General features: G+C 39.9%; 2 protein-coding genes across 2 annotated transcripts; both read right to left on the reverse strand.

Annotated features, from left to right (window-relative positions):
• Positions 1-1777: 1777 nt before the first annotated feature.
• On the reverse strand, positions 1778-4931 carry LOC146485825 (caveolin-1-like). The gene is made up of 2 exons (XM_085103169.1): positions 4395-4931; positions 1778-2976 (listed from the first exon to the last, which is right to left on the reverse strand). Exons 1-2 carry the CDS (start codon positions 4506-4508, stop codon positions 2638-2640), a joined length of 453 nt encoding a protein of 150 aa, XP_084959295.1. The 5' UTR covers positions 4509-4931; the 3' UTR covers positions 1778-2637.
• A 976-nt stretch (positions 4932-5907) lies between these two features.
• On the reverse strand, positions 5908-9700 carry LOC146485826 (caveolin-1-like). The gene is made up of 2 exons (XM_085103168.1): positions 9454-9700; positions 5908-7130 (listed from the first exon to the last, which is right to left on the reverse strand). The coding sequence occupies exons 1-2, from the start codon at positions 9607-9609 to the stop codon at positions 6786-6788; spliced, it is 501 nt and encodes a 166-aa protein (XP_084959294.1). The 5' UTR covers positions 9610-9700; the 3' UTR covers positions 5908-6785.
• Positions 9701-13103: the final 3403 nt, after the last annotated feature.

A 13103-nucleotide genomic window follows, 5' to 3' on the forward strand; every position in this document is an offset into this window, starting at 1 on the left:
TTTATGACGTCATACGGTTGCTGCTATTGTCAGTAAGCGGAAACAACAATCTCGTACCCAGAGTTCTCACTCGGGCCCTTTGGCCAGCGGTTGGTCGCCAGGAGAGATTCTGGGGTACTGGGTCGGGTACTGGAATCTTATCACCGCAGGATTTCTGCGGTAAAACAATGGAAGCCGTTACGGAGCTTATAAAGAGCAGCCAATCAAAAAATTTAAATTTTTTCGAATTCTCCAGAGTCTCTCCTGGCGCCTACCCGCTGACCAAAAAGCCCGAGGACTCTGGGTACGAGATTGGTGAAACAATTGAACAACCGTATTACGTCATGAAATCCAACATGGCGGCGCCCGGGAAATTTAAAACGGAACCGATGAGCTATGATCAAATCCTCAGTGTTTTGTCCGACACAGAATGCTTTCCAACAATATGTAAAACAATATTGTAGTTTCAACAATTTGACTTGCTTGGCACCGAAAGTTTAATCCAGAGCGACAATGCAATCTTTTCTTAGATTTTCTCGTTGTTCTGATGGGAAATGCTCACTTAAATGTTCGGTAAACTGTCAACATTTACCTAAAGGAAAGGAAAGAGAATGGAATCATCCCGGTGTAGTGAAAATTTTGTTTCAGCTACAATGAATGTGAGTTAAATCGGTAAGTTGCTCTGTGTGTAGATAGATTGATTTTGCAAAAATTATTGTCTCAAGTCGAGTACTAAATTGATTAGTTCCCTAGGTTTGCAATGACTGTAGTTAAGGTGATTCCATCGAAAAAACGTTTGTAATGAGAATTTTTTGAAAATCTCTACAGATGTTTAGTACATCTAGTACATCAGAAAAATAAAATAAAAAAAGGGGGTCACCGTGCTTGTTTTCACCCTAGAGGGCTGTAGTATCTCACTATTTTCTAGGCATGTGACCTCAGTATTAAAAGAGCTAGTCTTCAGCGAGAAGTGCCCACTACTTCCAGAAAGTTAGTACTGACAATGAAATACTAGCATTTTTCTTATAACAGTACTGTAACTTTGTAGTAAAACGCCATAAAGTGGCTAAATAAATTAATCCCATGGCATAATAGGGGACATTCGAGCGGTTGTACGCTTCCCGCGAAACGTCCAAAATTGATCGTAGTAGTGATTCCACAATAATTTTTCGAAATTGAATAATGAAAAATTTTTGAAACTGGGATATAAGTTAGAGAGTCGTATTTTCTTTAATTTCGTTGAATAAAAAATGGGGGTCACCGTGCTCGTTTAGAAGCAAAGGACCATTTATTTTCCTGCCGAACTTAACCTCAAGAAAATCCCGCTATGTTGTGCGTGCGCGCGCTCGTGCGCGCGCTAAATGACGCGAAAAATTATGCGCAGCAAGGATGCGCAATGCAATTCAGTGGAATCACCTTAAATCATTGCGTAGTGAAAGTTGACGTCACATGCTGAAATGATGGGCTGGAAGCCATGTTTCACATGACGCATTATGGCGTACGTCGCGCATGCTCGATAGCAGGAAATCAGACGGATGCTTGTAGAGGTTTCTCATTCGCCTGCCAGCGCTGATAGGGTGACAAACGAACCTTCTCCTTGCAGGCTATTGTTTAGTGTACCTTTGTCAAGCAAGTGATGGGAACTAAAATTAACTGACTTTTAGTGCAGTGCAAGATGTGGTTTTGTCAGGGATACCCGACGAACCATTTCAGGGAAAATTTAAGGCATCATGCACCACACTGGACAGTCCTGTGTACGGGCCGTGCTCTGACGTTCGCATTTTTTAAAAAACCACCATGCATAAGACATATATTTAATTTTCTGAACACTAAACAACAACAGATTATGACTAATTGCTTTAGAAAAGGTTAGGATTGTTATAAATGCCTTTCCATATTGGGGAGTTTTTGCAAAACCACATTAAGTTTGAAATACGCTAAGAATAAACGGAAGAATATGATTAACTTTTTCAAAAAGTTTCTTAAAAACGCGCGTTTCGTTCTCATTTACAAGCTGATAAAGTTAGTGGGGACAATTTATTAGCAATATCAATGGAAGACGTGCCATAACTTTGGAATGAAAAGAAATCTATTACAGTACGTCGAGAGAGACATTAGCTTCTTGCTTGCTTAGCAAAACTCTCACGTCATCCATAATTCAATGATATGGCTCAAAACAGCCGAGTCCACCCTTAGCAGTTTGCCATTTGTTTCAAAGCATAGTTTAAACCGAGACACAGGATCTGTTTTTAGTCGGGTAGCTAAGAGTATTAAGACTACTTGACAAAGAGCTATCGAAGAAAAATAAAAATAAAAAAAATTGGCTCAATCCTATTACAGTACATTTTTGTTACTAATCTGAAGGGTTTTTTCGCTCGAAAAGTAGAGAAAATACGTCGCGAAACCCAAATTGATTTGCGTACTATAAAATAACGCGTAACAAATACACCGCGAAACCCAAATTGATTTGCGTATAAGATAACGCGTAACAGTCTACGCGTGCTAGCTTTTGCCAACGTGCACTCATGGCAAACAAACCAGTCAGCTAGAGCGCACCTTCTTACTTTCTTACAAATGGTTAACGGATCAGCGTGCACTATCGAGTTTAATACAATGGACGGTGTAAAACTCGCGTTTTGATTGGTCTAGAGGAGTGTTTTATACAGTTTGCGAGGAAACCTTGATCCCCCCGAAGATCTTCGCTACAGATTCGAAAAATGGATCGCAAAATGTCCTCAGGCAGAGCCCAAATATCTTTCCCAGGCACTGCAGCTCGATGATGTAGGCCCTTAGGCAAGGCATTATACACCAAATGTAGTCAAAACTGAGACAGGCGAAATACACCCCACAAAGCACCGCGGTCGGGATTCCGAGAATGGCCGTTATGATTCTGTAGCACCAGTATTTTGAGTTGACGAACGCTTGAAAACTAACTCGCCACACTCCATCTATACTGTGAGTTCCTTCGGGTTCTGCAAAAACATCTTGAAAAAATACCTGGGAGAGAAAAAAATGTTTATATTCTGTTATCATCGCGCGGTTTATGACTAAGTGAAAAAAAAACAAACTGATCTTTGCAGGTCATCTTTTGAAGAGGCCAAGTTAGAATTCACACTGAAAATAGGTTTGAAACTAAGCATTTTCACAGATAATTAAGTTTTAGTTTGAAAACAAATTATGCCGTTTAATTTAAAACTCTTACGCTGACAAATGCATTGTCAGTACCGTCCTTTAAACACTAGAGTTTTTCGGACCATCGAATATATGAGCGCTGGCAGAAGGCACCTTTTTAAATTATTAACTCAAACAACAGCTACGTTGAAAACCATAATATAACGTTGTCGTGCTCATTAAACCCACTAAGACCAAAGCATGAAAATACAACTATAGGTGACAAATTACTCCTTAACTTTGGCGCGATTATTCAACGTTAATTAATAATTTCACATGTGACTGAATTACAAAATTGCTATGCCAACATTTCCTACAGTCTCTGTGCCAAGATGGCGTCCAGGTTTAAAGATGTTACGGATGAAAGAAGTCACGGCATTAAAAGACGCTGCAGAAAACCTAAATACGCGAAAGAGCACAATTAACTGGGTGAGGGTTTTTGAGAACTGGTGTGAGTTATCGGAAACCCTCACCCATGATGGCCTTGAGTAAAACCCTGAGACAGTTCGGCCTGAGCAGTTGGATAAGGTACTCGAGCGGTTTTTTGCTTGCGTGTGTAAACAAGACGGAACCGACCGCGACTGATTGTGAGCGTAATTTGTCACCCATGATGTTAAAAGGTAATCAAATCAGTGGTATACTCGTAAAATTATTAGAATTTTGACAAAACGCACGTGAAATTATTTCTGAATTTCACTCGCCACCATTTGATTACATATACTTATCACATTATTATTGTCAGCAAGCAAGTTATTGATCGAAATCGCTGAAGGAAAACAAAGCTGACATATATGACATCCATTTTCGCACTTCAGATAGATAGGCAAAAATCGTCCTTTGTTTTGCACTTGGCTATTATCACCTCGCGTTTAGTTAATTATTACACCTGTTATTCTAAAACACAAGTAACAACGATCGCTAAAAGGTTTTAAAACTCCAATTTATGAATTTATTTTATTATACGTCCAATTTGCGTTGGATACACATGTCTTCCCGTATTCAAATCACACTTTGTTTACTTTTATTTATTTATTTTTTGATCTGTGCATAAATGAAACTATAAAGTGTTACCATTATAGTTCAAAGCTTTCGAGCAGTAATTACTGATAGTGGGTTGGTTATTTATTACAACTGAGATTTCGTTTTCCCGGGCCGTATTTGATACTGAATATTGTTTAGAAGTTAACAAACCGAGGCTGATATCAATGATATCTTATTCTTGTATTTACAGATCATATCTGTACCTTTACGTGGTCATTCATCGCTGTAGGATCTCTGTCTTTCATACTTATTTGATGTCCATGTTTTGCTTCATTCTCGTTGCCTCTGATTTGTACCTCAACTTCGCCACTTGACATCTTGCCGGCTTGCTTTCCCGCAAGTAATTATCACACAAAAATGAATCAAAAAGAGCAGTGGGAACTGATAATAACATGCGCTTTTGAAAAACACAACTGCAAAGCATAACTTGTAGAGCCACGTGTGAGGAAAGCAAGCAGGTGAATCTGATTGGTTGATTGTTCGAAATCCTGTCGTGCTCTTCAAAGCTGATCAAACAGTAACAAAGAGAGGCCGGGGCAACCACGTGGAGCCGAAAAAAATTTACCTTTGCAGACAAATTGCGTACAGTAAAATAAAAGGTCTTTAATTCCACATTAAAAACGTTCAACTTGCAGCTAGTATTAGAGAAAGCTAGCGAAATTCACAAATCAGGTTTGCGAAATTTACTACCTGTTTTGTTTTCGCCTTTAGCTTTGTTCAGTACGTTTCACTCAGCTCTTTCGTAGTTCCCAGGCCCTAACGCGAACAAATCACAGACGGCAAGACCGATCCCTTACAGTATTAAACAAAGACGCAAAACAAATAAAGGTGGACCAGTATTCACGCAACGCTCCTTTCTACAAAGGAACAGGAGACTAGGGATCACGCAACTTCCTTTGCACCTACAGACCACGCAAACTTACACCAGCTTTTAAAGGCGATGACTGGAAGAGAGAAGAATATTTTAAGAGTTTTGAATTTACCCCGCGCGAACGTCCGGAGAAGGAAAAGTCGTATAGGAGGAGGCAACAGAGACAACAGTTAAACAGTTGTCTCAAAAACTAGCAATAACTTATTAGACAGGATGAAAGATTTCCAAAATCGTTTTTTGTCGATTAACGAATCCTGGGGCCAGTTTCTCGAACGTCCCGGTAACTTATCGGGCCCGATAAGTGTCTTAGGTGATAAATGTTTCTTAGCAGAAGTCCATTTTTGTTAGCTTTGAATACTAAATTTTAAAACCTTATAATTCTATGAAAACATTGGCCAAGTATCATGTCTCTAATCACTGTGTAATCGGCGAAAAAACATTTAAAAATATACTTATCGGGCCAGATAACTTACCGGGACTTTCGAGAAACGGGCCCCTAGCGCCATATCTTTTATTTTAATGCCCCCCTTGCGTGATTTATTACTGTTAACTGACTTTTCCTTTAACCCTTTTTAAAAGCCCTAACTTAACAGTGATTAGCATCAAATTTCTCCTTGTAATATCAATGTTTATTCAACCCCTGAGGTCTTGACGATTAAGGATAGATCACCCAAGGTGAATTTTCTTGACATTTTAATAACTTCTCACCAGGAATTTTATAAGAAAAGTATGTGGACCAGATAGGAGAATTTCTTCTTTGATATTAAGGATTAAAAGGCTAAAGAGTTATTTCGACGCACTCAGCATCCTTTTTGTAATTGAGTTAATTGCGTACACTTGACACATAAGAGAAAAAAAAAAATGTTTATTTAGATACCAACAGCAATGATATACATATAAAGCCTCACATGCTCCCGATAAACACAAAAACAAACTAAGGGCTTAAGTACTAGTGGCTCTGCTCATAGGCAAACTAGCAGGTTGAACGCGCGCGTTTTGCGCGCACTACACACTAATCTTACAGGCACAATGCATCCCAGCTTAATATATTGTAGGGACCATACTTGAGAATATATCAAAACAAAGTACTTAGTAAAAAGTCAAGGGTTATAGGGTTCAAGTGAATATAGCTAAAACAAGATCAGTGTCTTTCTCTCTCTCTCTCTCTCTTTTTTTTTCAAGGACAATCATGCGAAAAGCGTAACACGCGCGGGTCCGCGCGGGAAAGTTGGCTGTCGTCGGATTGATATAAGGGACCTTCAAATTTGACTACGAATACGGCATTAAAGTACGAATACGACTTTTCAAATCTAGTTTAGATAACCGCTTGTCACACCAATCTTGTTTCTAGGGTCTCCTTAGGCCCGCTTCAAACGTCGCGCTATCGTCGTGTCGAACTCAATTTATGGAATTGAGTTCGACGTTAGCGCGACTGTAGCGCGACGTTTGAATCGGGTGTTATCTGCTGATATACAACCATTGACAACAGGAAGCAGCGAGAGTTATGGGGTTGCGACTGATTTAAAATTTGAAAGTCGTAATCGTACTCAATTTCGTAATCGAACTTTTATCTGAGGTACTTAAACGTTTGCTCTTCGCAAGTTTTTCCCTTGAGAAAGAAGTACTAGTTCAGTGTATTATGTATCAAGAATAAAGCCAGTTTATATACGAACTTCGGCGACAATAGCCCCTGTATAGCTTTACGCATAGGCAAGTAGCGGCATCATACCGTGAAAGTCTTATGTTCAACTCTTACTCCACCAAAAATCTTCCCCACAGATTCAAAAAACGGATCAAAGAAGGTGCGAACACACAAGCTGAACAGCTTTCCGAGGCACTGCAACTCGATGACGTAGGCTCTCAGGCAGGGCATGATGCACCAAATGTAGTCAAAACTGAGGCAAGCGAAGTACAGTCCACAGCAGATAGCTGTGGGGACCCCGCAGATGGCGGTAATGATTCTGTAACACCAATACTTTGTGGCTACAAATGCGCCGAAGCTGGCCCGCCAGACGCTATCAATGCTGTGAGAACCATCGGGCTCAGCAAACACATCTTGAAAAAAAACCTGGGTGGAAAATAATGCATGCGAATGAATGACGTGACTGAATTATTGCACACAAGGCTCTTTGCCACCTTCGCAGATGCTTTAGACCACCCCTACCCCCCATTTCAATGATGGAAAAATGGCGCGGTTTGCTTTACGTGCGAATTCATCATTGAATTTGGGGGGAGGGGGGTTTAATGTCTCATTTTTTTCTGTCCAAGATTGTAGCTTCAGAAATCTCGATAAGAAACTTAAAGACGAAACGTTGCTTATAATTTTCGAAACGTAAAATGTAAAAAAAAAAACCAAACATTTATTTTTCTTTTCCTCTCGCCTCACGCTCCGCGCTCGCGTCTCGCGCTTCGCTAAATAAACGCCTGGGTCAAGTTGTTCGAAAGCCACACTTCGCCGTTGTTCAACGGCGAGATTTCAATCTGTAATATATATACAGAGGCGTTGACTTCGCCGTTGTACAACGACGAGGTTTTGATCTGTAATATATAAGTTGTTTATTTACATATTGCGAAGTTGACGAATTTTTACTCGTTCTGTATATTGAAACAATCGCATAATATGTGTTTGTCTGATTACTGCTATTAACCGTGGATTTAATCTCGCTGATTCAAAATATTTTTAAAAGCTTCCAAAGGGTCTTGATAGTAGAAGGCAAGTCAAAAGTTAAAGAAAACGAATAACGGTTTACAACCCAATTGAAAGGGTTGTAAACCGTTATATTACCGGGACCCAAAATAATCATTGTTCCCGGGGTTCCCTTCCTACCACTCCGCCTACATTTTACTGCTACCTTATATAGGCCATTTCTCTGTCGTCACTCAGAAAATGATTCGTCTCCTTATTATTAAGCGCTATTGCAATGATTTAGATTTCAAACTAGTTTTTTCTTCTTTTAAAATCGGTAATACGTTTGGCGTGAAAGACCCTGTCCCTGACGGGCTCTGTTCGCATGTGGTTTATAAGTTTGCATGTGCGGGCTGTAACGTCTGTTATGTGGGCGAAACAGCCCGGCATTTTTCCACACGCGCACGTGAGCACTTAGCCAGTGATAGGGCATCTCACATGTTTTAAACATCTGCAGAATTCTGAACATTGTCGCGCCTAGTGTTCATTGGATTGTTTCCATATTTAGATCACTTCTCTACCATTTTCCAACTCAAGATAGAAGAGGCTTTACATATCCAAAATGAACAACCTTCCTTAAATTAACCATTACTCGGATCAAAGTCAGGCTATGCCAGAATTATTAGCCTGTATAACAGACGTTTATTTAGTAGCATGCAAAAAAGGCGTTACTATTTTCTTTTTTGCGTTTTTCAGGCGAGCCGAGCCAAGCTCGAGTCTCACACGTCGCGCCCCTCCCGTCGTGCGTGACTCGCGCTCGCCTGAAAAATGCAAAACTGATAACGCCTGTTCTGCAGGCTATTTATTTAGCTGAGCGGAGCGCGAGGCGAGAGGAAAAGAGAGAGCTGAGAAGCTAGGGACCGTGTGCCATTAATGCTAACAGGCCATTTATTTACTACAACTACAACGTACCAGTATCCTTCAGTTTGTTGTTTTCTCTCGCAGATTGGGAATATTGTTATCTAAACCTCACTGTGATTAACAACGAAGACTGAGGATTGTGGTAGTTGTAGTGAAATAAAGTCATCGCGAGAATCGGCTACTGATCCCTTTATATGGGATCGGGTCCGTACTGACGGTGCCCGGATAGGCCAAAGGGCAAAAGACGAGGCATCTACACTTGCTTTCGTTGAACGAGTCCTCCCTTCGATGGCCTGCTAGCAAGCTCTTGGGAGAGTTGGGGGGAGGGGGGTGGGGAGAGAGGAGGGGAGAAGAGAACTCTCGCTCCATCTCCCCTTGGCTATCCCTTCGACCCCAACGGTGACAATTTTTAATTGGCATTATGAATACTCGGCGTAAAAATATCTTGATTTGCTTCCATTGAACTTAGATAATTTAGAGGACGTGTGCTATAAACAGTGAGTATCAGTTTCTCTTACAGGGCACCGCCCACCCAGCTCAAATGGCTAACTGCAGTACTAGTACTAGTGCGGTACAAAACATGTTAGTTGGAAAATAACGGGTAGGTTTCAACAGTTTGTCCATCTCGCCTTGAGTGCAGTGATTTATATTCCCAATGCCAGCCCATACGCATTTGAAATAAAGCTAAAATTACATGTTGTTTCCGCTATGAAAATACAACCTGACGAGGAAACGATTGAAAGTGAATCGCTTGTCTTGGTCTTGATGGTTCCCATCCCTTCCGAAAGTTTGCTATTATCACAATGTCGAAGCTACTTCAAAATTTGTGATTTTTATCGCGTACCTTGACATGGTCGTTCATACTGATGGGGTCTCTATCCCCCATATCCATTTTGTGACCAGCGTACATGCTTGGTTGCATTTCATCTGTGATGGTCAGGCGAGGTTTGGTCTCTGCGTGAAACTCACTTTCATCAGTTAGTTGCTGTTCGGAGGACATGTTGCCACAATCGTTTAGCAGTAAGAACTCCTTAGAACACAAGCTAATCTGCACAGTCCTTCCCCAAAACTGTTTTGTAAAAACGTAAACACTACACTGCACTGGGAGGTAAATACTGAATGATAAACAGATAAATGACATATCAAGTTAAAGTTCAATGGCCTGTTTCATATTTTGACACCTTTGTTGACACAAGCGGAGCAATTTGTAACAATAACTGACATGTTTGTCACACTATACTCGGTCACCACTGCTCGGTCACACAAACCAGAGAATTGTTGTTTATATAAATGAATGGAATTCTTTACAGGCACTTAAGACTGTTTTAAGGTCGTGGAGTGAGCATTTTTAATCGTTGTTTTATCTTGAGATGTTGGAATTGTATATATTTTACTTTTTAACATGTTTAAGTGCTTTTTTAATCAAGACATATCTTTTAATCTTATTATTACTTTTTGATCTTATAACTCTCTTTGTCTTTTGAAATTTAATTTTTGCTATTTAAGTTATGCAGACCCCCACTGAAAACCACTTTTGTGACGTGGACCCCTTATCGCGGAAAAATTTGTAGTATTACAGAAGCCCCGGTTATTATTATTATCTTGTATCTCCGTATTCATAGCAATGGAAGCATGTAGCATGTTCTTGAGTCAAGCCACCTCTCGTTTCCTTAGATATCAAGAACGTTCCTCAGGATTCTTAGCCTCCCACGCAGACGTTCTTAGGGGTTCGTCACGCGTTCCTGCGTGACGAACCCCTAAGAACGTCTGCGTGGGAGGCTACAGGATTCTGGTCTTTCCTAGTTAAGCGGTCTTCAGTACTAAATGGTTCTAAATCCACGGACAGTTGTGCTTCTAACCCTTTTGGCGCCATTATTATTGGTATTATTGATTTCCAATTGTGTCTCGTAAAACCCAAACCAAATTACTCTGGCCAATCGCAACAGATGTCAAGCACAACGAACCAATCGGAATTCGAAGCAAATACATGTAACTGGCGCCAAGCGCGGGAAAACGCGTGCGGCGAAAATACGATTGGTTTTGGTTTTGCTTCTCATATTGGTTAAGAAAGTGGCGCGTAGTAATACAAAACCAAAGTAAACGCGAAATTACTTTCGACACTCAATTGAAAACCGTTCTATCGTTGTTGTTATTATTGTTATTATATATAAAGTTATTTATAATAATAAAGTTATTTCATTATTTCAATATTATTATTATTATTATTATTATTATTATTATTATTATTATGATTGGGAAAAGCAACATCGACAATCTTTAAAGAGCAGGAGGAGGAGGAAAAGCGGAAGTACCAACAGAGGGTGCTGGACGTTGAAATGGGATCTTTCACTCCCCTAGTTTTTGGAACCAACGGTGGGATGGGAGCCAACTCAATAGGACATTTTCACTATGGCGTCATTTTACTACAACTACCAGAATCCTTCTGGTTTTTGTTTTCTCATGCAAATTAGTGCTATTGTTCTTTGCTGTCCACTGAGATTACAAAATTTGAATTTGAAAAGGAAAACGAAATGAATTCTGGTAGTTGTAGTAAAATGACGCCATCATGAAAATGGCCTATTGCTTTCTCAAACGCCTAGCCGAGAAGCTCTCAGAAAAGAATGAGGAATCTTATCACATTACTATCACTTGGATTAGAACATTGCTTTCTTTTGAGATTTTAAGGTCGGTACACACATGCGTAAGAGGCTCCAGGACACCTTTCCACAGAATTCCACAAGGGGATTTCATCGATGACTGTCGCCTAAACGCTGGCCAAGCGTGTGTCCGTTGATTTTGTGTGAATTGTTTTTTCGGAATTGGAACTTTTAACTTGTAAATAGTTAACAATTATTCATCGAAGTGGAGGTGAATAGTGGTGGATATTGCGGCGAGGTAAATATCTACCACTTTCACCGACACTGAGGTGAATAATTGTTTTAGTATATACCACAAGCTGAATAACTAGCGGGCCAAAATTCTTTTATTTTTGACAGTATACCGACAAATGGTGGGAAATTTTAAAATCTTGCGCGCCGCGCGGTAAGCGATTTCTTGTTGTAGAAAGTTCCGTCTCGCTTTCTTGCGAACAATAAAAACTTTTTGAGACACTTGTTTAGTTGCTAAGATGTCATTTCTTTAATTGTTGAGTGAAATTCGTCTTGATTTCGAAACCATGCTCCTAAACATTAGATGTTTCATTGTCTACATTATAATTATAGTGCTCGGCAGTTTTCGTAAACAAGGCATTGTAGTTTCATTTTTCGCCTTAGAATATGAGGTTGAAACGATTTAATAACTTACCATTTAATACCGTCAAACTAAACTTTGCTGCCATTTTTGTATTTTTTGTAACAGCTGCCTCGTTTATCTAAATAAATTCCTATTTAGTGACCGTGGCGAAACCAACCTCGTTCCCAGGGCCTCTCCTCTTCACGGCCCAGGGACGCTCCCTGGGACGTGAAGAGGAGAGGCCCTGGGAACGAGGTTGTGGCGAAACGGGAATCCATCTTGTTTCTCTTCGGTTGCTCGGAGGTGAATAGTACTTGACTAATCACCTGTAAGCTGGCCAATCAGCGCGTGCGAAAGGCACTATTCACTTGTGTGGTATATACTAATTTGGAATATGTTGATTAAGATATTGTTTTTTATCATTTTTATTATTATTATGACATTTGTATTTTCTTTAAAAAAGTTTGTGCTTGAAAATTAGTCTCGAAATCGGAATGAATTGTAAATAGGTTTTATAGTTCTTTTCTCAACTTTTAACTTGTACATAACAATTTCAGCTGCTTGGTATATGTTAATAAAGAGATTTTATATATTTTTTTATCATTATTATTAATATTATTATTATTATTATTATTATTATTATTATTATTATTATTATTATTATTATTATTATTATTATTATTATCAGTAAAGAAGCAAGTGACCAGCACGCAAAGATGCGTGGAAATATAATCTGCAGCTTGGAAGACTACGAGGCATAGCAGTAAAGGGTCGTGTGTCACACACAGAGGAGGAAATGAACTCGCAGCTCAGGAGCCCGTGGAGGGGGGGGGGGGTACTGCCCTATATAAGCTATATAGTTATGTGCCGCCCCAAAGGGTAAGGTTTTTGAGCCGTTTTGGTCTCAAAACGGGTATAGATTTTGACCATTATGGTCTTAAATCTGGTATGGTTTTCAAGGGAACCGCGAGAGCGTATAAACGTATTTGTCTTTTCAACTCCAAATGAATAGTAGAGAAAGAGAAGTATCCAAACTATATCATTCGAGCTGCACTTTCGGGTGAATTTTGCCAATTCTTGATTTTTGGCACTGATGCGAAGCTTAACTACGCTACAACAAAGTTCTGAACACGGTTATGGAAAATGACATATTTTGATCTGAAATAGGGTCTGGATTTGGAGAACCGGGCGGCACACCCCCACCGAAATTCCGAGGAGTACCCCCCGGGGGAGGGGGCTCAGGAGTTCTTCTAGCAGTAAAAC

The sequence above is a fragment of the Pavona decussata genome, unplaced genomic scaffold (genome assembly GCF_977016875.1).
Source record: "Pavona decussata unplaced genomic scaffold, jaPavDecu1.1 SCAFFOLD_25, whole genome shotgun sequence".
NCBI classification, from domain to species: Eukaryota; Metazoa; Cnidaria; class Anthozoa; order Scleractinia; family Agariciidae; genus Pavona; species Pavona decussata.

What these genes read in the sequence shown, in the direction of transcription:
- LOC146485825 (XM_085103169.1), bottom strand. Translation starts at nt 4,508, where the DNA reads ATGTCAAGTGGCGAAGTTGAGGTACAAATCAGAGGCAACGAGAATGAA. An exon ending in CGATGAATGACCACGTAAAG is followed by an intron (nt 2,977 to 4,394) that starts GTACAGATATGA and finishes TTTCTCTCCCAG; the next exon opens with GTATTTTTTCAAGATGTTTT.
- LOC146485826 (XM_085103168.1), bottom strand. Translation starts at nt 9,609, where the DNA reads ATGTCCTCCGAACAGCAACTAACTGATGAAAGTGAGTTTCACGCAGAG. An exon ending in GTATGAACGACCATGTCAAG is followed by an intron (nt 7,131 to 9,453) that starts GTACGCGATAAA and finishes TTTTCCACCCAG; the next exon opens with GTTTTTTTTCAAGATGTGTT.